This window comes from Eschrichtius robustus, chromosome 3, assembly GCF_028021215.1.
Source record: "Eschrichtius robustus isolate mEscRob2 chromosome 3, mEscRob2.pri, whole genome shotgun sequence".
Taxonomy (NCBI): domain Eukaryota; kingdom Metazoa; phylum Chordata; class Mammalia; order Artiodactyla; family Eschrichtiidae; genus Eschrichtius; species Eschrichtius robustus.
In genome coordinates this window covers 96,259,289-96,283,781 of record NC_090826.1, presented here as the reverse complement: position 1 = coordinate 96,283,781, position 24,493 = coordinate 96,259,289, and the positions used below count along the sequence as shown (strand labels likewise).

General features: G+C 61.1%; 1 protein-coding gene across 1 annotated transcript; it reads right to left on the bottom strand.

Moving 5' to 3' along the window:
• Window positions 1-1,180: 1,180 nt before the first annotated feature.
• On the bottom strand, window positions 1,181-24,076 carry CELSR2 (cadherin EGF LAG seven-pass G-type receptor 2). The gene is made up of 34 exons (XM_068538101.1): window positions 20,782-24,076; window positions 15,726-16,373; window positions 13,535-13,757; window positions 13,006-13,121; window positions 12,742-12,830; window positions 12,192-12,349; window positions 11,640-11,803; window positions 11,350-11,475; window positions 10,820-10,986; window positions 10,266-10,553; window positions 10,002-10,176; window positions 9,622-9,763; window positions 9,329-9,449; window positions 8,718-8,901; window positions 8,438-8,539; window positions 7,603-7,697; window positions 7,158-7,367; window positions 6,495-6,678; window positions 6,258-6,386; window positions 5,992-6,172; window positions 5,667-5,834; window positions 5,441-5,567; window positions 5,126-5,326; window positions 4,633-4,807; window positions 4,203-4,315; window positions 3,984-4,063; window positions 3,769-3,895; window positions 3,535-3,657; window positions 2,809-2,936; window positions 2,491-2,579; window positions 2,184-2,378; window positions 1,875-2,045; window positions 1,501-1,735; window positions 1,181-1,208 (listed from the first exon to the last, which is right to left on the bottom strand). The coding sequence occupies exons 1-34, from the start codon at window positions 24,074-24,076 to the stop codon at window positions 1,181-1,183; spliced, it is 8,757 nt and encodes a 2,918-aa protein (XP_068394202.1).
• Window positions 24,077-24,493: the final 417 nt, after the last annotated feature.

Below are 24,493 nucleotides of genomic sequence, written 5' to 3'. Positions count from 1 at the left end.
ACCCATCCCAACACAAAAAGCAAATAAATAAAAAATATATATTAACTCTCTCTTCGCAGGGAGCTGGGTGGTGAGGGGGAGAAAGAGGAACAGGGACCTGGTCCTTCGAAGAAGAGAGCCAATTCCAAGAAGGGGATAAAAATAGAACATGTCTCAGAGGCCACAGCAGGTCAGTGGGGTTTGTCTGGTCTCAGAGGAGGGCGAGTGGACACTGGAACCCAGACTGGAGACCTGGGCTGGAGACAGCACGGGGCAACCGGGCCAGCCCCATCTGTCCTCTTCCTCCCTGTCCCACCCGCACAATAGCAAAGAAGCGCAACTTAACACGTGACTGGCCTTCCCCAGCATGGGGCGGGCAGGGAAATGAAGCACTTTTGGGTCAGCGAACTGAGCAAACACCCGGGCTGCAGCGCACGGCCAGAGTCCAGGGAAAGGAGAGGGGCTGGGGTGGCCCGGCTGCCACCCAGGGGCGCGGGTTCCCTTCAGAATGTGTTCATGCAGCATTTGGGGGTCTGGGGGCGCTGAGTCCTTCTGCCCCCTCTCCGGACAGGGCTTTTTCAGTTCCTGGAAGGGGCGGCACAGGCGGGGTGAGGAGTGCCCTCGGTCCTGCGCCCTCACCGCACTGAGGCCTTCCCGGTGCGGCCCGCAGGGCTTGATGTCCTGGGTGCATGTGGCTTTGTCCTTTCCTTTTGGTGATGGCACACGAGGGGCAGGCCCCCCAAGAGTCCCTCTCCTCCCAGAGGCACAGCAGATGGGAAACTGAGGAGAGGCTGGGAAAGCATCCTGGGAGGTCCTATCCTCTTTGGGGAGGGAAAGGGGAGTCAATTTCCAGCATATAAAAAAAATTAATCCCTGAAGTCATGAAGAGTAGAGTTCCTTTTTTAAAATTTCTTTTTTCCTCTTTTCTGAAAAACTTTGTCTTGGAGATGTTGGCCCCAGGGGTCCAAAGTGCAGTGAGGGGGAATGGTGGGGGAGGGAGTTGGCACTAGATGGCCTTGGGTGGGGTGGGTGCCCCTCCTGGCAAGGCCCAGGCTCCTCAGATGGATGTTTCGTCGCTGCTGCAGGCAGGCAGGCAGGCAGGGGGAGCAGGGGCGGGATAAAGCACAAGACAGGAGTGGGGACATGAGTGCAGCTGAGGAACGTAAGGGAGCCTCAGGGTGTAGGAACCACCGGCCCAGGGTTAATGCAGGAAGTTAAAGAAGAGAAATCTGGAGAGGCAGGAAAGGAAAGTGACAGAAAAGGCAGACAGAGGGTTAGTCGGAGCAGAGGAGACAGAAGCTTTCACCAGAAGAAGGAAACAGAAAAGCAACCCCGGCTCCCCACCCTCCCTCACTTTGCCCGATGCTGGGCTGGGCTGACCCCACAGGGCACCATGTTTGTGGGCATGTGGCCTGAAGGGACCTGCGCCACACTCCGCTGCCCACCAGAGCGGCCCGGGGAGGCCTGGAGGCGGGGCCTCTGCGGGGCTGCACCCTGTCCCGCCCACTCAGCCACACTCACTCGGAGCCTGACGAGTCCTCATCCACCGTGCCTGCCTTGATGCTCATGGCAATGGGCATGACCCCATTCAGCTGTTCCTGGAGACTCTGCCGGGGTGGAGGGCGGGGAGGGGGACCACCCCGGCTGCCCTCGCTGGCTGAGGAGCCCCGGGAAGACCCTGTGCCCTGCTCCAGGGGTAGCCGCAGGAGGCTGCTCTTCTCACTGATGGTGGGCAGACACTTCTTCTTGAGGATGCCTGTGGGCCGGAGGGCGGGTGCCATGAGGAGCAGGTGGAAGGAGCATGGGGCTGCCCTCGAGAGCCCCACCAGCCACAGGCCAGTGTGAGGAGTGAGGTTGCTGATGGGGGAGCATGCAGCTGAGCATAGCCTGCTCACCTTTGTGAGGTTGGGCAGAAGGGCCTGGAAGGGGACCCAGGGACCCCTCCCGAGGCAGGGCATCTCCATTCTCCCGCGGCCGCTCCTCAGAGGCCCCGTTGCCACCACTGTCCTTTGCTGTGGTCCCAAAGTCTCCTGGCCAGGGAACCTTCGCGGGCCCCAGGCCCCCATCTGGTGGAGAAAGGAAGTAGATGAGGCCCAGAGAAGGCAGACAGCTAGGAGAGTCACCGCCCTAGTCTTGCTTCCTAGGAATCCCAGCTCCTCTGCCCTCCCACTGCCCGCAAAGGCCACAACCCTGCGCTGACCCACCCTTGGGGGTACTGTGCATGGGCAGTCTCTCCGCCCCAGGCCCCAGCAGGCTGTCCCAGCCCGGCTCTCCAGGGAAGGTGGCCTCCGCCTCTTCCTCCTCTTCCTCCTCCTCGCTATCTGATGAGTGGGTAGAGGCATAGGAGCCACTCTGGTCATCTTCCAGGGACAGGTCACTGTCGGAGTCTGTGTCTGGATCTAGGAAGTGGGAGAGAGATCACAGGCAGCCCATCCGCCACTGCCCACCCTCAACAAAAGTTAGGCAGCTGCGCTTCCACCACCACTGGCCGTCAGGAGGTTCCGTCCTCACCGTGCTGCTGGTCTTGACCTTCCAGGAATAGGCCACCAGGGTTCCCCAGGCCAGGGGGCCCTTGGCCAGGGTTCAGTGTGGACTCCTCCCTAAGAAGACAGACATGCTGGAGGCATCAGCCTGGCCCCTCGCCCAGTGTCCCATTCTCTTCTCTGTTCTGGGTTTTCCAGTTCCTGCCCCATGTTCCTCACTGCTTCCACTTCAAGCTGCCACCGTGTCAGCCATGGTGTGTGCTACCCAACTCCTAGCAGCCTGGCCTGGATCTAGCATGCCAGGTGCTCTTCTCCCCTCCCCAACTGTCCCATCACCAGAGCTCACCTCAGCAAGAAGGGGATGTAGCTGGGCTGACTCTTGCCTGAGCGACTGGCGCTGTGCAGAGAGCCTGCTGAGTCTCCATAGGGCTGGTAGAGCCTTCCATCTGCATAGGGGCTGGGGCAGTTGTAGGACTAGGCAGGGAACAGAGAGGTCAGTACATGGGGGAGCCGGAAGAGGTGGCCCCAGGAAAGTGGAGGGGCCGAGGGAGCTTGCCCTAAGTTCTACCCCCCGCCCCCCCGCATGCCGAGGACTGAAGAGACAGGCCCCACATCTTTGCTGCCCCCATTTCAGGGCCTAGTAGTGTTGTAGCTCTGCCATAGCTGTGCCAGTTCTACGCACCCCGAGTACCCTGGACTCGGCTGTATAAGGGTTTGCTGGCAAAAGATGGCACCAGGAATTATCTCCTGAGAGCATTCTGGGAGACAGAAGATTTACCAAGATGCACAAGGGATTCTCAGGTGTGGGGCATTTATGACCTGATTACCTGTCTTGGTCACTCCCTCATCTATTCTAAGCTCCGCTCCCATCTCTCTCAAGTCAAAATACCCCTCCCCGACCCCAGGCCCCTTCTTCCAAGGCCACACATACCATTTTACCACCCCTTCCTCCTTCCAGGAAAGGATGTAAGGATGGAGAAGAAGTGGGACAAACGCACAGCCTTTGTCCCTCCTGCCTCTTCCCCCTCAACTCCCCATGACCCCTTCACCTCCCTGACCCTGGCTCCCTCACCGAGGTCAGGGTGGACTTGGTGGTCAGAGCAGGGTCAGAGCTGGGCTTGTGGCTGCAGGCAAACTTGAGTGCTTTCCGGACCTCCTTGCTAAGCACCACATAGGAGAGGAAGATGAAGGGGCCCTGACAGGCAAGAAGCAGCAAGTGTCTAAGTGCTTATTAAGGCACCTCGTACCCAAACTTCCCACCTACAATTCCACCGGCCTCCCACAGGGCATGGGTCGGACCAGGTACCTGGATGCAATTGGAAGCAGCAAAGAGGTAGTGGAAGAGGAGGGTGTCACTGTTGACAGAGAGCAGTGCCAGTAGCCACGTGGCGCTCAGCAGCAGGAGGACAGCGAAGGAGGGCCGCAGGCCCGAGCTGGGGAGGGGGTGGGCTGTGAGTCTGGCCGTGAGGCCTCCCGTGCCGATGCCCGTCCACTGCCAGGGCACCCACACCCCATACTCACACAGGGCCTTTCTTCTCAAAGCCCTGCCGCTGGGCAGCACAGGACGCCCGGGCCGCCAGGATGTACAGGAAGACACTCATCTAGCAGGGGAGGGGGACGTGTGAGGGGGACCATCAGGGGACAGACAGCTTCCACCCCACCCTATGGAGGCCTCAGCAGTTCCTAAAGGGGATCCTGAGGTCACAGCCTGCTCGCCCCCAGCCGCTTTCCAGCACTTACCGAGACAGCAAAGGCCACGGGGCCAGCGAAACTCCAGATGAGCGTATCATAGATGGAGAGCCAGCAGAAGTCAGGGTTCCCATAGCCCTCCGGGTCCAGGCCCACGGCTAGACCTGGTGACAGCAGCGGGGAAGGGGTGATCAGGGACTTGGAAATCAGGCAGTCAAGTGGGCTCCTAGGGCCAGGTGCAGGGGATGAAGGCTTCTGCCCACCATCTGTCCATGCCGTCCTCTCCAGGATGGGGGACCCTGTCCCTGAGTGGGGGTGTCAATAGCTGAGTTAAACCAGAGGGATACTTGTGGAGAACCTGGCCCGGGCATAGGGATGTGGGCCTCTGGGCCTGGGATGGGAGTGGGAGAAGGTGGCATGAAGATGGACGTAGGCCCTAGGGATGTAGAACCTCAAGGCCCAGGATCGGGGGTGGGGGTACCTGTGATGAAGGCGGGCACACCCCAGCCTAGCATGTAGTAGAAGCGCATCGGGCCGGCATTGACGTCGCGCACCTCGGTGAGCGCCCGGTACAGGTGCAAGGCCTCCAGCAGAGCCCAGGAAAAGGTGCAGAGGTACAGGAAGTGCAGCAGGATGGCGATGACTGTGCAGGCAAACTGAGGGCCCAGGCCGCGCCCAGTCAGTGACCAAGGCACACCCAGAGTGTGGGTCCTGCTCTCGCCAGACAGGGGAGGAGAGCCTGGGTGTTGGGAGGTGCTTCAGGGGGAGTCTGGGCCAGAGGAAGGTATCTCTCGGGTGCTGGGGAAGTAAGGGGGAGCTAGAGAGGCGGAAACTGTGGGCCAGGCACTAGGCTGGCTCTTTATCAGTCACTACTGCAGGAGCAGGGATTGAGGGGGCCACTGGGGAGGACGCATATGGGAGCCTGTGACGGCGGGACACTGGGGAAGGTTTCTGCATGAGGAGGAACATCTTACAGGGAGGTCAGCCTGGTTGATTCCCAGGAGGAAGACCAGCTGAGCTAGGCCCAGGGCGGCAGTCAGGTTCCGTCGGATGCCGTGCTGGTTGGAGCGCAGGGCACGCAGAATAGTGAGGAAGAGGAAAGTGAGCAGTAGGGCAGCCAAGGTGACCCCTAGGGCCACATAGGTCAGCGTCTTCAGTGGCAGGATCTCCCCATTCTGCAGGGTGGGTGGCAGAGAGCCAGAGGGATTAGGAAGGGCGGGGCCTGAGCACCTAGTCCAGTGCCCTTGGCTCCCACCCCCAGCTCTGCAGCTACCCCTGGTGGGTCCAACCTCCCGCCTGGACACGTCCATGAGCACAGCGAAGCTCGTCATGTGGTTGCACTGGCAGCTGACGTGGCTCTCGTTGCGGAAGACGACTTCGCAGCCTCGGGCTGACCAGCCACCTGTGCCACTGACCCTGCGTGAGGGAGGCAGGGTCAGGAGACAAGAAGGGTGGGGTGCCCAGGGGCCTGAGCTCTCCGCCCAAAGCCTTGGGGGCAGGGCAGTGCAGGCTCACAGGATCGAATGGTTCCAGAAGACACAGATGGGCTTCGTCCGCTCCTCCGTCTCCAGCAGCCGGAACTGCACCGTGACTGGCTTGTCCAAAGCACGGGGCAGAAGCTCCTCGTCGTCATGGACGCTGATGCTCACCACGGGCGTGTTGATGACAGGGCGTTTGGGAACTCTGGCGCGGGGCAGGTGGGCACACAGTCACCACGGCAGTCGCGTGACTGGAGGACGCCCCTAATCACTCTGAGATGCCCCCAACCCCTGGCCCCTCTCTGTGCCTCACCCACCCGACCTGCCCCCCCACCCCACTCCTCGTCTCCCCAGCGGCTCACCTCAGGCTGCGCTTGTCTGGGTCGTAGTTATGGGGCAGCAGCCCGGCCAGGGTGCGGTAGATGATGACACTGGCCACCGCCTCACCCTGACTCAGCTCCGGGTGCCGCCGCTGACGCCGTGCCAGCTCCTCTGGCTCCTGGGCCTCTCCAGGGCCCGCGGGCCTGACCACAGGGGCCATTTCTGGGATGGGGACACTGTCCACTCAGCTGGGTCCTGCACAGATGCCCCGGCCTGGCCCCTGACCCACCCGTTGGCCCCCACTGACCTCTGAAGACGGACTCAGGCAGAATGACCGTTGTCTCAAGGTCCGGGGGCCGCTCCCCTCTCAGTGCCTCGTAGCGGGGCAGCTTGGCCCCAGCGAAGTTCCCCTTGTCCAGGCGAACTACAGAGATGACTAGGGAGAGGTCACAGGTCAGACCCCCGGTGAGGTGGGCAGGCCCCTGGCACGGCCGCCCTTACCAGAGACTCTCCCTGAGCCCTCCCACCCGGGCAGCAGCCTCACCGATGTTGGGCGTGACGATGGTGAAGGGGCTTAGGTAGGTGTGCCGCATGTTCTGGGCCAGGGCACTGGCGTAGGCCTCATAGTGCTGGAGCAGCCAGGCGGTGCCACCCTCTGTCTGCTGGATCAGCTCCCAGTGCCGCTTGTTGGCTGCATCCAGGAGGGCGCTGCCTACCCGCAGCAGATTCTGGGGGAGGGCACGGTCACCGTGGGCTGTGCCTGCAGCCTCACTCCTCGTCCCCACCACCAGGCCCCAGCCTGTACCTAGACCAGCCCTGGCTCGCCCCCCACCATGCCCTCCCTCTAATCCTTCTTCCTCAGTCTCTAATAAGAGTTTCCCACACAGATGTTATCAGATGCTGGTTCCTCCCTGTCCTGGCACGATGGGCAGGGCCTCTCCTCTGAGAAGCCTGATCAGACCAGGCCCCAGTACAAACATTATTTTCTACGGGCGCCTTGCTATGAAAAGGGTTAGGAAGAGGTGCTCTAAATTACCCATATGCTGGGCCATGGCTCAGGGGGTCTTATGGGGGCCTCATGCCGGCTGGGAGCTCCCCAAAGGCGGGGGTGGGGAGTGCCCCCCACTTTGCCCCCCGGTGGCTAGGAGCAGGCTCAGTCACTGTGACCTCCACCCACCCAGCCATTCCTGCCCCCTCCAAGCCCCACCTCGGTGAAGTGCACATCCTGTGTGGCAGACAGCCCGAAGCCTCGCTGGGTGCTCTCGTGGGCCAGTAGCCGAGTGGCCAGCTGGTAGGCCACCTTGACGTCACTGCCGAAGTAGCCAGCCGTGTGTTGGGTAGCATTACGCAGAAGCAGGGCCAGCCGCTGGGAGCGCCCCGAGTCCAGGCCTGACTCGTTTCGCTGCAGCCGCTCAGCCTGGGACCAAGATAGGCTGGGGGGTCAGCACAGGAGTGAGGTACCCAGAGAGTAGAACTGAACTCTAGAGTAAAAGGACTCAGGAAAGGGGAGAAATGGCCTCCAGGCGGGGGCCCTGGGAGACAGGAGCTGGAATTCCAGAGTCCCCTTTCTCAAAGTTGGGGAGGCGGGCAGGTCATACCGGGCGAGGGCAGGGGGTGGGGGTAAGGAGATGGAGATGAGAAGTTCCACTTACAAAGCCCTTCAGCTCTGAGAAGGTAACTGATGTGCAGTTGAAGAGGTTTGGGGGGAGCCACCCTCTGTGCTCGTCACAGTGGCGCACAGCAGTCCCTGGGGGAAGGCAGCCAGGAGGGCAGGCCTCAGGGAGAGACACAGGAGGCTGCCGAGACCTGGCTGAGTTCTGCTGGGGGCCAGCCCCTCATGGACCAGAGACAGGCGACAACCAAACAAGGGCCCTGCCATCCCGTACTGCAGGTGAAAACAGGGAGACGCGTGTGGAGAACACCAGATCCAAAACCTCTGTAGGATCAGCCCAAACAAGGGCTACAGGAGCACAGGGCACGTGGTCCCCTCGAGCCCCCAGACGTGGCTGTCCCTCTCCAGCCACCACCTTGAGCTCTCTGCCCCTCACTCTCTACTTCTGAACTCTGCTCATCGTCAATCCAAGGACCAGCGCCAGCCCCCATCCTGCGGCTGGGTCCCCTGGGACAGCACCTCACCTCCCCTACTCCCCAGACCATCTTTCTAGTGGCATAATTCCAGTACTAGGTGGTGAGCTGAGGACGGGAACGCTGTGTGACTCATCTTTGAATCTCTAACACCCAGCCCTGTGCCACGCACACTGCAGGTTTTTTAGCACTTTTGTTATGAGTCCAAGGTATAGGCACCTTTCATTTAGGCAACTTTGGGAGCAGGGGAACAGTGAGCCAAGGGAGCATGGGATATGGAGTCCCCAGGACCTGGAGGCTGGAAAGTGGGGTCCTATGATCAGTAGCCAGGGGCTCCCCACCCTCACCCCACTGATGAAAGGCAAAGTCCTCAGTCTCACATTCTGGGCCTCCAGCACCTACCAAAGGAGCCTTTGGGGCAGGGGGCAGCAGCAGGCAGCCCGAAGCGGGTACGGGGCCACCAGATCCCAGCCTCGATGGCCCGTGGGCAGCTGTCATAATTCACTGCAGGGAAGCACACACCGTCACTCAGGAGCAACTGTCCCCCTACAGCTCTGGCCAGGCTCCCCAGCCCTCCCTGTGCAACCTCAGGCCTGCAACCAGCCCCTGCTCCTGGCCTCCCTGGGACACGAGGGCCTGGCACACAGCAGGGAGGGCCACCCATCTACCGCAAGAGCCCTACCTTCACAGCCGTTGGTGGTGACCTCAGCAAAAGGGTTGTCACAGCGATCACACTGGCGCCCAATGACACCTGGCTTGCATGGACACTGGCCATCCTCAGGGTCACAGACTCGGGACAGAGAGCCCGTGGGGTAGCAGTCACACAGCAGGCAGGCAGGGCTGCCAAGGGGCCGGTAGTGGTTCTCCTGGGAGGGAAGAGGGAGGATGGGGTCACTGGCTCAGGCTCTCTTCCCTGGATGCTCATGGATCCTTCACTGTGGCCCCTCTGGAGAGAAGCTCCCTGACCTCAGGTCCCCACCAAGAATGGTACATTCAAAATATGTAACAACTGGTAATGTTTTGGAGTTTAATCTATCAATGAGACACCAATCAGAACAGGCTGCAAACAACCAGTATAGCTGACCCAGAGCTCCCTGGTTAAGTATAGGTCCTGGACGCCCCACACCCCAGACACACGAGGACAAACAGCCCCTTGCCCGCCCTAGTGGAGCAAAGGCACATAGCCCTCAGCTCTCTGCGGGGAGGCTTCCTTCACTGCCCCCCGCAAGGGCCCAGGAGGTACAGAACAGAGGCCAAGGCAGCCGCTGTGGAGGCCTAGGCCGGGGCTGTCACCTTGCAGTGGCACTCGCCGCTTGTCTTGTTGCAGTCCGGATCGAAGCCTTTGCTGACGTCACAGTTGCACGGGCCACACGTGGGGTGTCCCCACCAGCCTCGGGGGCAAGGCTGGTCAATCCTGCGGAGAAGGACCAGGCAGAAATGGGCTCCCTCTGCCACCCGTCTGGTGTAGCCACGTGTGGCCCTTCTGAGCCTGGCTGCGGCTCAGCCAGGTTCTCAGTGCTCTGAGGGACACACCAGACACAGGCAGTGCCACTGGGACCTGCAGCTGCCTGCAATGGTCCACTTACCTGGTCTCACAGTATGGCCCAAGGTAATTTTGGGGACACTCGCAGATATAGCCATGGGGGTCACTGGGCTTTCGGGTACACACGGACTGATGCTCACATGGGTTCAGGTCACACACGTTAGTACAGTTGTCACCATAGTAACCTGGGACCAGAAGGACAGGAGAGGCTCAATCCCCACCTTCCCCTGGCACTTTCTTCAAACCTGCCTTCATCCATCTTCTATTCTGAGCAGCTATACCAGCTGGCGCTGGCTTTGTAGTGCAGGAGAAGAGGTTCAGAGAGTTGATGTGACTAGCCCCAGGTCACACGGCTGAGCCAGAGTGAACCGTCGCCGCCCCGCACTTGCTAACCTGCCCCATTTCCCTGGATCCCTGGCATACCTGGATCGCAGCTGCAGGAATAGCTGTCCCAGTCGTCACTGCAATAGCTGTTGGCAGGACATGGGTTCGAGTCACAGGGGTCTGGCAGGCTACAGCCTGGCTCCACATTGACGCTTTCCCCACGGCTGGGATCCAGACTGCTAACACCCTCGGGCGTCTCGCTTACCCGAACACCCTGGGAGGGACAAGGTAGTGTTGGCCCTTTGTGGAGCAGGCCTCCAGCCTCCAGCTATTGGAGATGAGAAGGCAGGGCAGGAGGCTTACCTGCAAACAGCCCCGGAAGCCGCGGGCCACACCACGGGCCGGCCCAGGCACTCCCCCGACGGTAATGTTGCTCAGGTGTAGCCCATGCAGCCGGGGGCCCAGATTGCCCTCTGCCCGCTGCTGCCCATAGTCGAAGGACAGGATGGCGTGGCCGGGGCCCCCACTGGCTCCCAGTGCCAGCTGTGCATGGTGCCAGTCGCCATCATTGGCCCGGCCTGGCTCCAGCCGGAGAGACGAGGCCTGGAGCCCAGTGCCCTCCACGCTCAGCACCACGTGGCCCTCCTGAAGCTGGCACCAGAAGAAAAGAGGGTCAGCAGACTGCCTTAATCGGCTCTTCTTCCAGCCCACCGTCCTCCTTCCTGGACCACCAAACCCATCCTGCTGCCCAGCTGAGGCCGGAGAGGAAAAGGTATTATTTCCCTTGGGCCCAAGAGATGGCAGCAGTGATCCACCAAACGAACCTAGCTGCCTTTTCTTTCCAGGGAAAGGCCCCGCCCAGCCATCTCTGACCAACCCTGGCCAGGGCCCGCTTGCCCCACCCCTCTCTGCATCACCTGCAGGGTGATGGTGCTGCGCCCCCTGGTGACAGCCTGCAGCAGGACGCCGTCGGCCTGGCGTGTGCGGAACATGAGGCTGAGGTGCCAGGGCTGAGAGATTGGCAACGAGAGGCCATGCCAGGCCACCAGGCTGCTGCCCAGGAAGCGCTGCGGGTTGGCCATTTCTGGGGAGACAGATAAAGGCAGACTCTGAGAGGCGGAGCGCCCAAGTGCCCCAGGGGGTATGATGCTCAGCAGGGGCGGCTCCCTGGGAGGCAGGGCACTGTCCCTCCTAGTGCCCACTCTCCACGGCAGCCCCGCCCCCCAGACCATTCACCTGCCCTGGGCCCGCACCACACTGTGCCCAGGCCTGCCTCTGACTGGGCCCTTTGTCTCCCGTGCTACCCTCTCAGGGCTCTGCCCAGACACGCTTTTCTACCCACAGCCCAGCTCAGCTGGGCCCTGCCCAGTGCCTGTCCAGACCCTGCCAGCGTTCCCAGCGCTGCTGACAGCTCCCAGGCCCCGACCTCTGAGGGCTGCCCCCCTACCCTGGGCACAGCTCTTGCCCCCGAAGCCCAGAGGGCACTCGCAGCTGAAGGCATCCCACTGGTTCACACAGGTGCCCCCATTGTGGCAAGTGTTGCTGTCACACACGTTCTTCTTGGCAGGGCAGCCTAGAGTGGAGAGAAGGGCGCTCAGGTGGAGGCTCCCAACAGAAAACCTGTGGCAGTGGCTGGAAGGGGCTCCGAGACCCGCCACGTGCAGGGGTCCCCGCAGCAGGCACACCCCTCCTCTCTGCATAGGGCCCCTGGCCTCGCCCCTACGCCAGCTCCCATACCGGGCACGGTGCCATTGTTGGCAATGAAGTCGGCCATGTCGACGTGGCGGCTGTCCACCTGCAGGTTCCTCATGCAGCCCACGAAGTGCCGGGTTCGGACAGGGAAGCTCTCAGGCAGGTCAGGCACCCCGCCGAGCAGCAGGGGCCCTGTCAGGTCCAGAGACCTGGGGGAGCGAAAATGGCTGCGACATGAGGGAGAGTGGGGTGCTTCCGGCTCTTCTTCCTCCCTGAGCCCTGCCGCCAGGCCAGGAGCCCAAGGGGCCCTGCAGAGCAGCCAGGGGAAGGGGAGCCTCAACCCGGAGCTGCTCTCATCTGATACCCGCCCCTCCCCGGACTGCTGCACGAGGCCCGGCTCTAGTCCCCCAATCCTGCCCGCTGCCGCCGCCCACCCCAGCCCCCGCAGACGGCTGAGCAGGGGCAGAGGGAAGCAAGGTGAGGGAAGACCCCCGTCTGAACTGGTCCCCATTTCAGGGCCCCCAAAGGCCCCCCTACAACCCTCCCTCCCTGACTGGCCCACGCCTCACCGCAGCCCCAGCCCTCTCCCCTGCTTACTTCTTGCTGCCACCCTGGGTGCCCTGGGCAGCACAGGAGTAGTTGCCCAGCACAGCTCCAAAGCGCAGGGCCACCCCTGTGTCACAGCCATCCACGGTCACCACAGCCACCTTCTGCTCGGATGGGCCCTGCGGGAGCCCTGTCTGACCCAACAGCGGCTGTGGACACGGAAGGGCAGAGATGGGAAAGAGTGGGCAAGAGCCACTCAGGTCATGGGCCAGGCACCAACTCACCCCCTGTGTGTACACACACACCCACATATACGTGTGTGTGTACACAAACACACATGCACACTGCTGTGTGCTCACATGACTTACGTGCTTTACCTTCCTCAACGTCTACTCAAGTTTCTGCCTAATAGAACAGGAAGCATCTACACCACCCAGCGGAATGGGAATGCCCAGCAAGGTGGCAAGTTCCACCCCTCCCTTCCCCCCTTTCATCCAGAAGTGCCATGACCAGCCCCTGGGGAGGCAGTGCCACCCAGGTCTGGGTGAGCACCTGAGCCAAGGACAGAACCCTCCAGATCCTTGACCCCTCCCACACCCACCTTATTGTAGTACTTCAGCTGCACTGTGTGCCACTGGCCGTCACTGACCCCTCCGGGCACGAACGGGGACACGGTGGTGGTCGACTCCCCTGGGGAAAGGACCCAGGTGAGCTGGGACACCAGATGAGGGCTGGGAATGGGGAGGGGATGCACATGGTTGGGCTGGGCCCCGATCTGGCTGGGAGAGTGTGTGACTTGGGCTCAAGGGCCGAGAGACGCGGGGCCTCTAGGAGATGGGCAAGGACATGGGGCAAGCGGGATCACCTGCAGAGAAGGTGAGCTGGACCTGCTCCTGGATCACCTCGAGGGCCACAAAGTCATGCTTCTCGTTGAAGCGTCCATTGTACAACAGCAACCCATCACGCTCCTTGGTGGCAAACCTGAGTAGGAGTGGGCGATGGAGGCACGCAGTGGGGCACCCACCTGGATGCCAGCACCCCAGCCACCTAACCAGCCCTGATCCTACTCAGGACTCTCCAGAGGGCTGACTCCTTGGCTGAGGCTATGGGCCATGTGGCTAGAGTGTGGAAGATGAGCCCAAACCAGGACCAGAAGCAAAACCCTGGCATCCTAGCTCCCACCCTTGAGGGTGGGGTGGGAGGAGCGTAGACGGCCCTGGTGGGTGAAGGAGGCCTGCTGGCCAACTGCACAGGCAATTCCAAGTGCAGACCTGGCTCTGCCAACAACCTCTTCTGGGCACTTTTGCTGCCTGACTTCCCACCTCGTCCGCAGAACAGGAGGCACCGGACTCCCCCCCAACCCCGGCCCCTACCCCCAGCACCCAGGAACTCACGAGAGGGCCAGGGTGAAGTGGAAGCGCTGGCGCAGGCCCCGGAAGGTGATGAAGGAGCGGGCGGGGAAGCTGCGCGTGGTCACCTGGCAGAAGGGCTTCTCAAAGTCTCCGGATGGGCAGTCGCACTTGAAGCCGCCCACCAGCAGGTTGACACAGGTGCCCCCATTCTTGCAGACACCCGGGGTGCAACGGCCTGAGCGGGCACTCACCTCACAGTGCTCACCTGGGCAAGAGGTAAGGCAGGTGAGCCCCAAGTGCCTGGGGAACTGCGACTCCTTTGCATCCAGTGATCCCTCCGTGGTCTCTTGTGACCCCCATAATATCCCCAAACTCTCCCAGGCATCCCCATTTCCTCTCATGTGCAAACTCAGCCATTCTGTGCTGTGCGTGGCGCACTGGGCTGTTCTCACCACAATCCCATATACGGCTGTCCTGCGAGTTCCTTGAGGCTCCCAGTCCCTTCCATACCCGTTTGGACCTCGAGAGCACAGGCCCACGAGATCCCTGATTATAAGGGCCAGGTCCTAGCGGCCTTTGGTGTCATGGCTACCAAGCAAGCTTGGGGGTGTTCTGGCCCCTTCAGGGGTGAATGCACATGGAGGGAAGGGCCTGCAGGACAGCATGAGGGCTGGTGCCAACCCCTGCCTCCTCCCTCCCTCCCACTGGTGCTTTTGTCCCTGTCAGGCGCCAAGATCAGTTTCCCTCCCTGGGGATAAGACCAGGCTTCCACTTGGATTTGTCGTAGTTATGGGATGGTGTGGGTAGGAAGCTGGGGACTTTCCAGAAATGGGGCAGGGAACTCCCACCCTGAGCCCTGCGGTCCAGACTGAGGACCTCTGTGCACTTGGGAGATGCTGAGAGAGTAGGGAACTGAGCCCTGGGAGCAGACCAGGATTCAATGGAGGAGATGAAAATTCCAATATCAGATGGAAAAATCCACCCTTTTCTCTCCCTCCCCATTCCCAGATTCTAGAGATAGGTTCTCAGCTCCAGTGCCTAGTGACAGGCTCTAGTTTCCATGGAAACTGTTGTTCGCCTACTCTAAGCACCCCCCTACCCCATCCTCCTGGACAAAGACTTCCTTCCCCTCCCCCAAGCCCACCCCTCTGCTCCCCACCCGCCCCTCCACCCACAGTAGCAGCTGAGAGGAGTCAAGTCTGGCAAGTTCTGGGCAGGAAGATGCAGCAGGGGTGGCAGTGGGGCTTGCCTACCACTGCTGGCAGAGCCAGTGGGCATAGCTCTGGAGGAGAGGGAGCAAGCCCTAAGGCATCTGGGAAGGAAGGGCCCATGGAGGAGAGAAGGGGATGTCCTGAGGAAAAACGGGAGCCTGCAGGGAGGGGTCAGGAGCACAAAGCAGAGGCAGTGAGCATCCCAGGGAGAGGCTTGGGACAGGATGTGTAAAGACCCCTGGAAACAGGCCAACAGGGAGCCCTCTTGGTCAGGACCCTGTTTTACACACCTGGGCAAGGGTGAGGCTATTCTGTTCAGGGTCACACACAGGTGCGATAATCTGAAAACCACTATCCCCACACCCAAACCCTCCAGTTTCCCCAGCTCTTCTGTGCCTTCCCCTCAATACCTAGGGAGAAAAGCACTTGCAGCAGCTCAGAAAGGTAACTCACTCAGCAGTGGGGAGAGATCAGGTACTAGGCCCAGCCTCATCTCTAATCCAGATGAGACCTGGAGCAAGTCACCTGATCTCAGCGTTCCCTTAAATCACAGCCAACACTTCCTACAGGCCAGCTCTTTACCCGTATTAAATCAGTCCTCACAACCACCATCCTCCACTTAAAAATACTCATCATCCACTTAAAAATACTCATCATCCACTTAAAAATACTAAGGCACAGAGAGGTTAAGTAACTTGCCCAAGGTCACCCAGCTAGTATTGTCAAAGCTGGGATACAAATGCAAGCAGCTTGGCTCTAGAGCTAGAGCTGACCTCAGTTACACCACCTGGGGGTGGGGGGTGGGGGGTGGGTAGGTGGCCGAGAAGAAGGGCTCCCCTCTCTGCCTTCCTCAATAGGTGGCTGTGAAAGAGCAAGTGGGACTTGTGAATGGCCAGTGTACCCTGTACCTTACTCTGGAAAAGAACGACGCCACCCCTGTCCTTAGCCTGATTGTGCTGGCACCGCGGCATTAGCCCCCCAGAGCCGCCCCCAGGGGTCCCCCTCCCTAGGTGAGGGCTCACCGGTGTAGCCATCGCGGCAGAGGCAGGTGTAGCCACCCTCACGGCTGCGGCAGCGGCCGTGGGAGCCGCAGGGCCGCGAGTAGCAGAGGTCCACCTCCGTCTCGCAGTAGTCGCCCGTGAAGCCAGGCGGGCAGCGGCAGCGCAGCCCCCCGACTGGGTGAATGGGCCGGAAGAGCACGGAGGAGGAGGCGATGAAGGGCGCGGAGGAGTCGAAGCGCAGCACCGACACGCAGCGCATGTAGTTCTCGCAGGGCTCGCGCAGACAGATGTTGTCGTCGAAGGGCAGCACGCGCTGCGCCGAGATGGCCGTGAGCAGACTGCGGTTGAGGTACAGGCGCTCCTGCAGGTCCTCAGAAGGCAGGAAGGGAGGCCCGCCCCCGGGGCCTGGCGGCTGGCCCACCGACAGGCTCACATTGAGGATGTGGCCGCCCGGGGCGTCGGTGTCCCGCTGCACGTTGAAGACCACCACGTGGTCTGGAGGTGTGGCCAGCGTGGCGGCCACGGCCTGGATGAAGAGACCCAGTAGGGGCGACAGGAAGCGCTCGGGTGACATGTCCTCCAGGCGCAGCGTGATGCTGTGCGTGAGCATCTCGTCGGTGATGATGGTGACGCGCAGTGCGCACTGAGCGGTCACACTGTGCACGCCGTCTGCGGAGAGGTGAGACGGTCAGCACCTGGGGAGGGCAGGGTTGCCAAGCCATAGACCTGGCCCTGGGCAGGAGCAGCCGGACGAGGGAGTGAGTGCGGGCTGAAATCCCACCTGCACACTCCTGCATTGCCCAGTTGCCAATAAAGGGTCCTCTTTTCTAATTGGCATAAAGGTGCCCTAGGAGGTATGTGTACCTCATCTGAGGGAGAGTCACTCTGTGATGGCTCAGCCCACATGGGCACTTAAGGGGACTGATTTTCAGAACTTCTCATTGCATACTTCCCAGAAACCCTCTGTTGTGAAGCACGGGCACATCTTTTAATATTTGTGCACCTTTCGCTGCCCAAGCCACAGGTCCTGCTCCCTTATACCAGACCAGGTGCCTTCCTGCACAAGAATCTTATTTCGCCTTTTTCTTACCTTCCTACAGGGCCCAGAGCACCATGAGAGACCCACAGATATAATCCTTCTGCCCCCTCAGCCTCTATTTCTCAACACTACCATAACTCTGACCCTGGCCATGTTCCCCCTCCCCCACTGCAGTAGAGAATGGAGGGTGAACTGGGTCAGTGGGCCACCCAGTCCCCCTCCCACTGAGCCCCATGGCTGCTTGGGCTCAGGCCTGCTATCCCCATGGCAACGCCCCACACAAAGCATTCTTCCCGCCCAACTCTCTGGGCTGCAGAGGGTAGCCTGTGGGGCTCCACCCCAGGAAATCCAGCTGAGCCACCTTATGGGTGGTAGCACCGCCCACTGGCCTGATGCTGTGGCGTTCTGGGGGTCAGAGATGGAAGGGCCTGGGCGGCTCTCCACCCTGAGCCCCAGACAGAGCCCCACTGGGCTGACCTCTCCTCCGGCCCTAGGGCCTCTGGCTACTCATCGCCCACTTGGCTAACCGCATTACAGCCGAGTGCCTGCCACACCCCCAGGCCACACACTCACTTATAAACAGCTAAGTACTAACACTCTGGCATCTCACTCCACCCACACACCCTAAGCCCCGAAATACCATACACACCTGAACGCACAAATACATGGCAATGGATTTTATTTAGCTCAAAATGAAAGCTGGAGGCCAAGGGGAGTGGGAAATGGCTTGGCAGGGCTATAAGGGATATTCATATTTTTTATTTACTACAATGTCCTACACATAGTAGGTGTTCAGTAAGATGTTCATTGAGAATTTATTTGGTCTCCATAATGAAGAAATGGTCTTTGAAACACAGCAGGAGGGGCCCAGGTAGCTATTAAAAAGGACACCCTAGCAGGAATGGGACAGGAGTTGGTGTTTCTGGGGTGGGGTGGGAGTAGGAAAGGGATCTGGGAACAGATCCTGCTTCTGTGTCACAGCGACTTGAGGTGGCTTACTGTGCTGGCGGCTGGGAAGGCTAAAGCCAGACACCCATCTCAGCCATGTCCTCGGCCCACTGCCCACCTGCCCTCCAGCCTCATTGCTTGAGAATGCAAGGCCCGCCTGCTCTCACCAGCAAGCCTGTTTGTCATCACTCACTTTTGCTCCTCCTTCTCTTGACTTGCTGCTACTGAACAAGCTGTTCCTTCCTACATGGCCTATCCAGACACCAGCCCACGGCCCTCCTGGTTTTCTAACCCACTCTAAACTCACCTTTTCCAGGAAGCCTGCCCAGATTTATGACCTCAGGCTCTACTTTTCTCCCTCTTTCAGACCCCCCTGCACTTAGTTATGGAGCTGGCACAGGGCTCTTGTGTACCTAGTGCCCAGTAATTCCTTGGCGGGATAGTCCCTCCAGGCAGAATGCAGCCCAAGAGTCCACACAGAGTACTTCTAACTAATCAGGGAGGGGAGGGGGCAGTCAAGAGAAACCTCACCACCACTCAGCCCTGGGAACAAGCACTCCTCCCTATGTCTCCCCTCCGTCATCCCAGGCCCCGCCTGTGCCCCTTGCCCAGTGTGTCTCTGTTGCTTCCCATCTGGTCCACCATCTGTGGCCACCTGCCCCCTCTGCTATTGTCCCCCATCCCAGCAGTCAACCTACGGCTCTCTGCTTCTTCTTTGTTCCTCTCTCCTGCCTTGACCTGGGTCACCCCTCAGGTGCCAAAGGCAACGGTGGAAACAGGGGTGGGGGGGTGCATTACCTGAGCCATCCTCCTGGGAAGAAAAGGGTTGGGATGGGCCTGACTCCAGGAAACCCCACCTGTGTCTAGAACCCAACCTGCCACACCTGGAAAAGTGCCAAGTCCCAGACTGTGGCAGAATCAGACTCCAAGCCCCTCTTCCCCTGGCAGATGTGCCAGTGGGAGTTGTAGGCCTGGAGGGGGTCTGCCACTCTGGGGAATGACCAGGCCATGGACAGGAGCTCCTGTGTGTCCTAGCAGGGTAAGGAAGAGGCAAGGAGAATTCAGGCTTCAGGGGAGCCATCCGGCCCAAGCTGGGGCAGCTGCAGCCACAGGGAACAAGAGAGGGGGAAATCAGAGAGGCATAAACACAGAGACCAAACAGGGGAAGACAAAGGCCCAGGAAAAGAGCCAGCAGTGGAGAAAGTGGGAAAGCAGGAGCGAGTCACACAGGAGATGGGGAGAGGGCAATGGAGGGGGCAGTGCAGAAGGGCCCCCAGGGGCAGAAGCGGGAAAGAAAGAAGAGACAAAGAACAAGAGAAGGAAAACAAAGGGGCAGTAGGAGTCAATCCCCCTCACCCCAGCCTGCCTGAACTTTGGGGTTGCCGTGGTGACTGCCTCCAAGGGTCAGGGCTGAGGGGAGAGGGTGGGGCTAGGGCTGGAGGGTCAGCTGAGGCCTCCCCCTCTATTCTAGGGGAGCCGAGGTCTGGGGCTCTGCTCTAGTAGGAGCACGAAGGCTGGGTGGGGCCTCTGCCCATCCCTCCATCACCTAGGGCGGACTGGGAATGGACAGGAGGGAGAGGCCCTTCCTCTCCACTCCTTCCCCCTGCCTCCCAGCACAGAGAAGGATGAGACAGGGGAGCTCCAGCTCCCACTTACTCCTCCTGGAGAGAAACTGAGGCTTCAAGATGCACAGAGGCTTGTCCGTGACCTCTAAAAGCTCATGTGCCCTGGCTCCCATGGCCACCTGAGGATTGGGGAGGGGAGTCATGCGTCCCTGGAAGGACCATGAGTGGAGGGGAGGTGCTGAAGCCACACCCTGTGTCTTGCACGCCTCTCACTCCCATCCTGGCCCAGACTCCCCAGAGTGGAAGTGAGGCCCGGCAGGCTCTTCTCTTTCTCCCCTCCCTGATGTGTCTGGAGTGAGGGTACCCTGACCCACCCATCCCCAGGGCACAGCAAACAGTGAGCCCTCATGAGGGTCCCAGTTGTTCCCAGGCTTGGGGAAGGGGTTCAGCAACCTGGGGCTGGCCCCCTCCTTGCTGCTGCTGCTGCCCACTCCCTGTAGCTGACAGAAGAGACAGGATGTCGTCCCCACCCCAACTCTCCTCCCCCAGCCCTTCTGTCCAGGGAGTCTGCAGGCTGAGCGCTTGGCCAAGCAGCTGGAATGCCCGGCCTAGGTCCGGGCCAGGCTCCCATGCCCCAGGATTCTGTTCTCTCGCCACTGGATCAGGGGGCTCTGCCCTCAGAGGCCGCCAGTCCCCTGGCTCATTGCGGTCCCCACACCCCATCCCCTGAGCCCAGGCTCTCACAGCCCGCAGGGAAGGCCTGGCGTCTAACAACAGCCAGCCCGTGGGGCAGCAAGGGGGCCCGGAAGCCTGCAGCCTGCCCCGGGCTTGCAGCCCCTCCCCCAAGCCGGACCCCGAACCACAACCTCTGACAGTGGGGTCTGTTTGGAGAGAGACAATGAGCTGTGGCCTCACTTCCTGTGGGAGCTCTGAAGGGGGAGCCGGGCCGGGCTCTTTCTGCCTGGAGGGAAAAGAATGTCCTAGACAAAGTCCCCCTCAGCCGGTCTGCGGCTCAGCCGGGAGCCAGAAGGGGCCCGACTGCAGGGTCCTGACCCCGAAGTGGCAACCCTGTGCCCCACGGCCTCAGCTCTGTCAGAGGCTGTATGAGATCACAGGGGGACCCCGGTGGGCGGGCGTGAAGGGGCGCTGAGCAGCCGGCTCGCCTCTCCTGGCCACGGTCCTCTCCATCCCTCCCCCAGCTCTCCGGGACCCCAGTCCTCCACGCGCCTTTTTTCACAATTCTTGGCAGCCGTCACCAGGGCAGCCTCATAACACTTCCCCCACCACGTCACAGGCTGGTAGGCAGGGGGCGGCCCACCGAAGCAGCCCAGCCCAGCCTGGGGCAGCGGGCAGGGCCAGCACAGCTGCCAGGATTTCTAGGGCTCCTTCCCAAGCTGCTTCTCACCCCTCAACTGCCGGGCCAGTACCGGGGACAGAGGCGGGTCAGCGGTTCCTCCTTGAATGGCTCTGCAGGCCCTCCCCCACGGGCCACCCCCATCCCCACGTCGCCTGGGCCCCTCCTTACCTGACACCAGCACGCTCATGATGGCCTCCAGAGGTCGGTTGTTATCCAGCGCCCGACTCAGCCTCAGCTCGCCCGTGGACGCGTTGAGCAGGACCAGGCTGAGTTCGTTTCCCCGCTCGAAGCTGTAAGTCAGGCTGTCGGAGATGTCAGGGTCGTGGGCAGGCACCCGGCCGATGGCACCCCCCGGGAAGCTGCTCGAGCGGTTGGTGACATAGTTGTTGAAAAGAATCTCAAAGTTGCCCAGCACCGGTGGGTTGTCATTGCGGTCAAGCAGGCGGACGTGCACTGTAGCCCGGCTCACCAGGGGAGCCGACGTGGCCTGGATGACCAGGATGTATTCAGGCCGGTCCTCGTAGTCCAAGTCCACCAGAGCGGTCAGCTCCCCAGAGAAGATGTCCAGCTGGAAGACCTCAGGGATGTTGCCCTCCACGATCTGGTACATGATCTGGGCGTTAGTGCCTTCGTCAGGGTCCGTGGCTGTGACCCGGGCCACAGCCAGCCCAATGGGGCTGTTCTCTTCCACAAACACATCAAACTCATCCTGCTGAAAAACAGGTGGATTGTCGTTCACATCCAACACAGTGACCGTCACGTCCATGGGCGTGCGAGCTGGAGGCATCCCCTTGTCCACTGCATATGCCCGCAAGATGTACTGGGCCACATTTTCACGATCCAGCCTCCGCAGTGTTCGCACAATGCCTGACGTGGACTCTACAATAAAGTCACCATCTCCATCATCGCCTCCTTGGAAGGTGTAGAAGACCCTGCCATTAAGGCCAGAATCACGGTCAGTGGCTGAGATCTGCAGGACACTGGTGAAGGGGGGCACATCCTCATAGACACTGCCCTGGTAGGAGTCCCGCAGAAACTGAGGGGCGTTGTCATTCACATCATTCACCAGGATCTCCAGGTAGGTGGTGTCAGACTTCTGGGGAATGCCATTGTCCCGGGCAGTGATAGCCAGGGTGTAGGACACCTGGTCCTCGTAATCCAGCTCGGCCTGGGTGGTGACAGCACCTGTGTCTGCATCGATGCGGAACTGGGGGATGCTGTCCTCCATAAAGTAGGTGATGCGGGCATTCTCACCTGTGTCCTCATCTGTGGCACTGATCAGCACCACCGTGGTGCCTGCTGGCCGGTCCTCGTTAATATTCACCGTGTAGTGAGAGCTCTGAAATACGGGACGATGGGTGTTAGCGTCGGTGACATTCACCACCACTTGTGCCGTGTCCTGTCGTGTGCCATCGGAGGCAGTAACAGCCAGCACGTATTGCCGCTCCAGTTTGTAGTCCAGCGGCAGGGCGAGGGACACCAGCCCCCCCCCACTCTGGCTGGTGATGGAGAAGCGGTTTCGGGTGTTGCCGCTGGTGATCTGGTAGGTGATGACACTGTGGGCATCACGGTCCACGGCCGACACCGTCACCACGCTGGTGCCCACGGCCGCATCCTCGTTAAGCCGCACCGTGTACTCTGGTTGGGTAAAGGTCGGGTTATTGTCATTGACATCCAGGATGGTCACGCTGACACTGGCCGAGGCAGTGAGTGCTGGGGTGCCATGGTCGCGGGCTTCTACTCCAAAGCTGTAGAAATCAACCTCTTCCCGGTCCAGCTCAGCAGCCACGGAGATCCAGCCTGTGCCATTGTTGATGGTGAAGGGGAAGTCATGCCCGACCCCCGCAAGGCGGTATTCCAGGCGGGCATTGTCACCAGCATCAGCATCGATGGCCTGGACATGGAGAACCAGGTAGCCTAAGGGAACACTCTCCAGGACAGTAGCCTGGAAGGGGGTGCTGACGAAGATGGGAGCATTGTCATTGATATCCAGGACCTGCACTGTCACCAAGCCGGAGACGTTGGAGAGGGGGGGGCGGCCGCCATCCTGTGCCCGAACCCGTAGGGTGTATTCCTTGGTCGTCTCATAGTCAAGAGGGCTCACCACGTCCAGAGCCCCAGTCTGGGCATCTAAGTAAAACTGTCCCCGAGCGTTGCCACTCATGATGCTGTAATGCACCAGGGCATTGCTGCCCTTGTCTCTATCTGAGGCTGTGACCCGGAGTACCGGAGCTCCTGGGGTCACATCCTCCCGCACCTGGACCACATAGCGTTTCTCGCTGAACTGGGGGGCATTGTCATTATCATCCTCCACAGACAGGAAAACAGCAGCTGTGGCACTCCGTGGACCGGGGTCCCGACCCTGATCACTTGCTTCCACTGTCAACTGGTAGGATTCCACCTCTTCCCGATCCACAGGGCCACGGGTTCGGATTACCCCAGAGCGAGGGTCAATCTCAAAGACTTCAGAGGGGCTGCCCCCAGGCCCCTCCAGCAGGCGGTACAGAATATTGGCATTGGGAGGGGCGTCACCATCTGTGGCTCTGACAGTGAGCACCTCATAGCCAACCTCCAGGTTCTCCCTGAGGCTCTCCTTGTACTCCTGCTGCTCAAAAACAGGGTCGTGATCATTGGTATCAGTCACCAAGATGGTGAGCGTGGCCAGGGCACTGCGTCGGGGCATGCCGTGATCCTGCGCTGTGACCCTGAAGACATGGGTGCTCTTGGTCTCACGATCCAGCTCCTCAGCTGTGGTTACTGCACCAGTGATTGGGTCCAGGGAGAAGAAATGGTTGGAGCGGCTATCAAAGAGGGCATCCATAGTGTACTCAAGCCGACCTGCCTCACCCTCATCTGGGTCGATGGCCCGCAGAGATGCCACAGGGGTACCTGCTGGCTGGTTCTCGGGCACTGTGGCCTGGTAGCTGGGGGGCTGAAACTGGGGGGCTGTATTCACATTCCTCTTCCGACGTCCACCCATGGACGCTTCTGCTGAGCTTTCCCCTGCCCTGAACCCTAGGGTCTGCACCAGCTTACAGGACTGGCATCTCAGCCGTGGGGCCTTTAAGCACAGGTGCTCATGGGGCAGGGCAAGCTTGCCCTGTGGGGAAAGGTGGCCTCCAATGCCCAGAAGACGACAGCTCCAGGGGCAGCCTTCGGGCGCTGGCGGCAAGGGGATCTGGACCCCCGATTCTGGACACCAGACCCTCAGACCATCGTGGTGGGGCACCAGATGGCCAGTCAGTTCCATCCCTGCATCCCTGCAGCGGCTGGTGTAGAGCCAGAGGTTCGAGGATGAGGCTGGACAGAGCCAGCCCACGGGAGCGCAGGCCCCCGAGGAACCGCGTCCCCCAGGCCCCAGGGAACGACAGGGCCCCACTTGGTCTCCCAGTAGTGGCGGCAGCAGCAGCAGCAGCAGCGGCAGCGGTGTTGGAAGTGGGGCGCGGGCCGCCGGGCTCCGCATCTCTCCCTCTTCCCGGCCGGCCGGGTCAACGGCGGCGGCGGCTCCTCCTCCCGCTCCCGCCCGCCCCGCCACGCCTCATGCCCAGGCCAGGGCGCCAGTCCCCGGGGGCCTGCTCCTTGATGCCTCACCGGAGCCCCGGCTCCCACCGTTCCCTGAGCCGGGCCCGCGCCCCGGTCACACCGACCACCACGGGCTGGCGCCGCGCCTCCACTGGCACACCCGGCTCTCGCCACCTGCGCCCGCGGACCCCGCGCGCCCTTGGCCCTGCCGGCCCCCAGATCCTCGGAGTGTTCCTCGCTCCCGCGGGATAGCCCACCTGCTCCCGCGGAGCTGCGCACCCGGACGCCGGCCCGGCCCCGGCCGCCCCCGACGGCCCCGCGCCGCCCGCTCGTGTCCCGCGTCCCCGCCGCTGCTGCT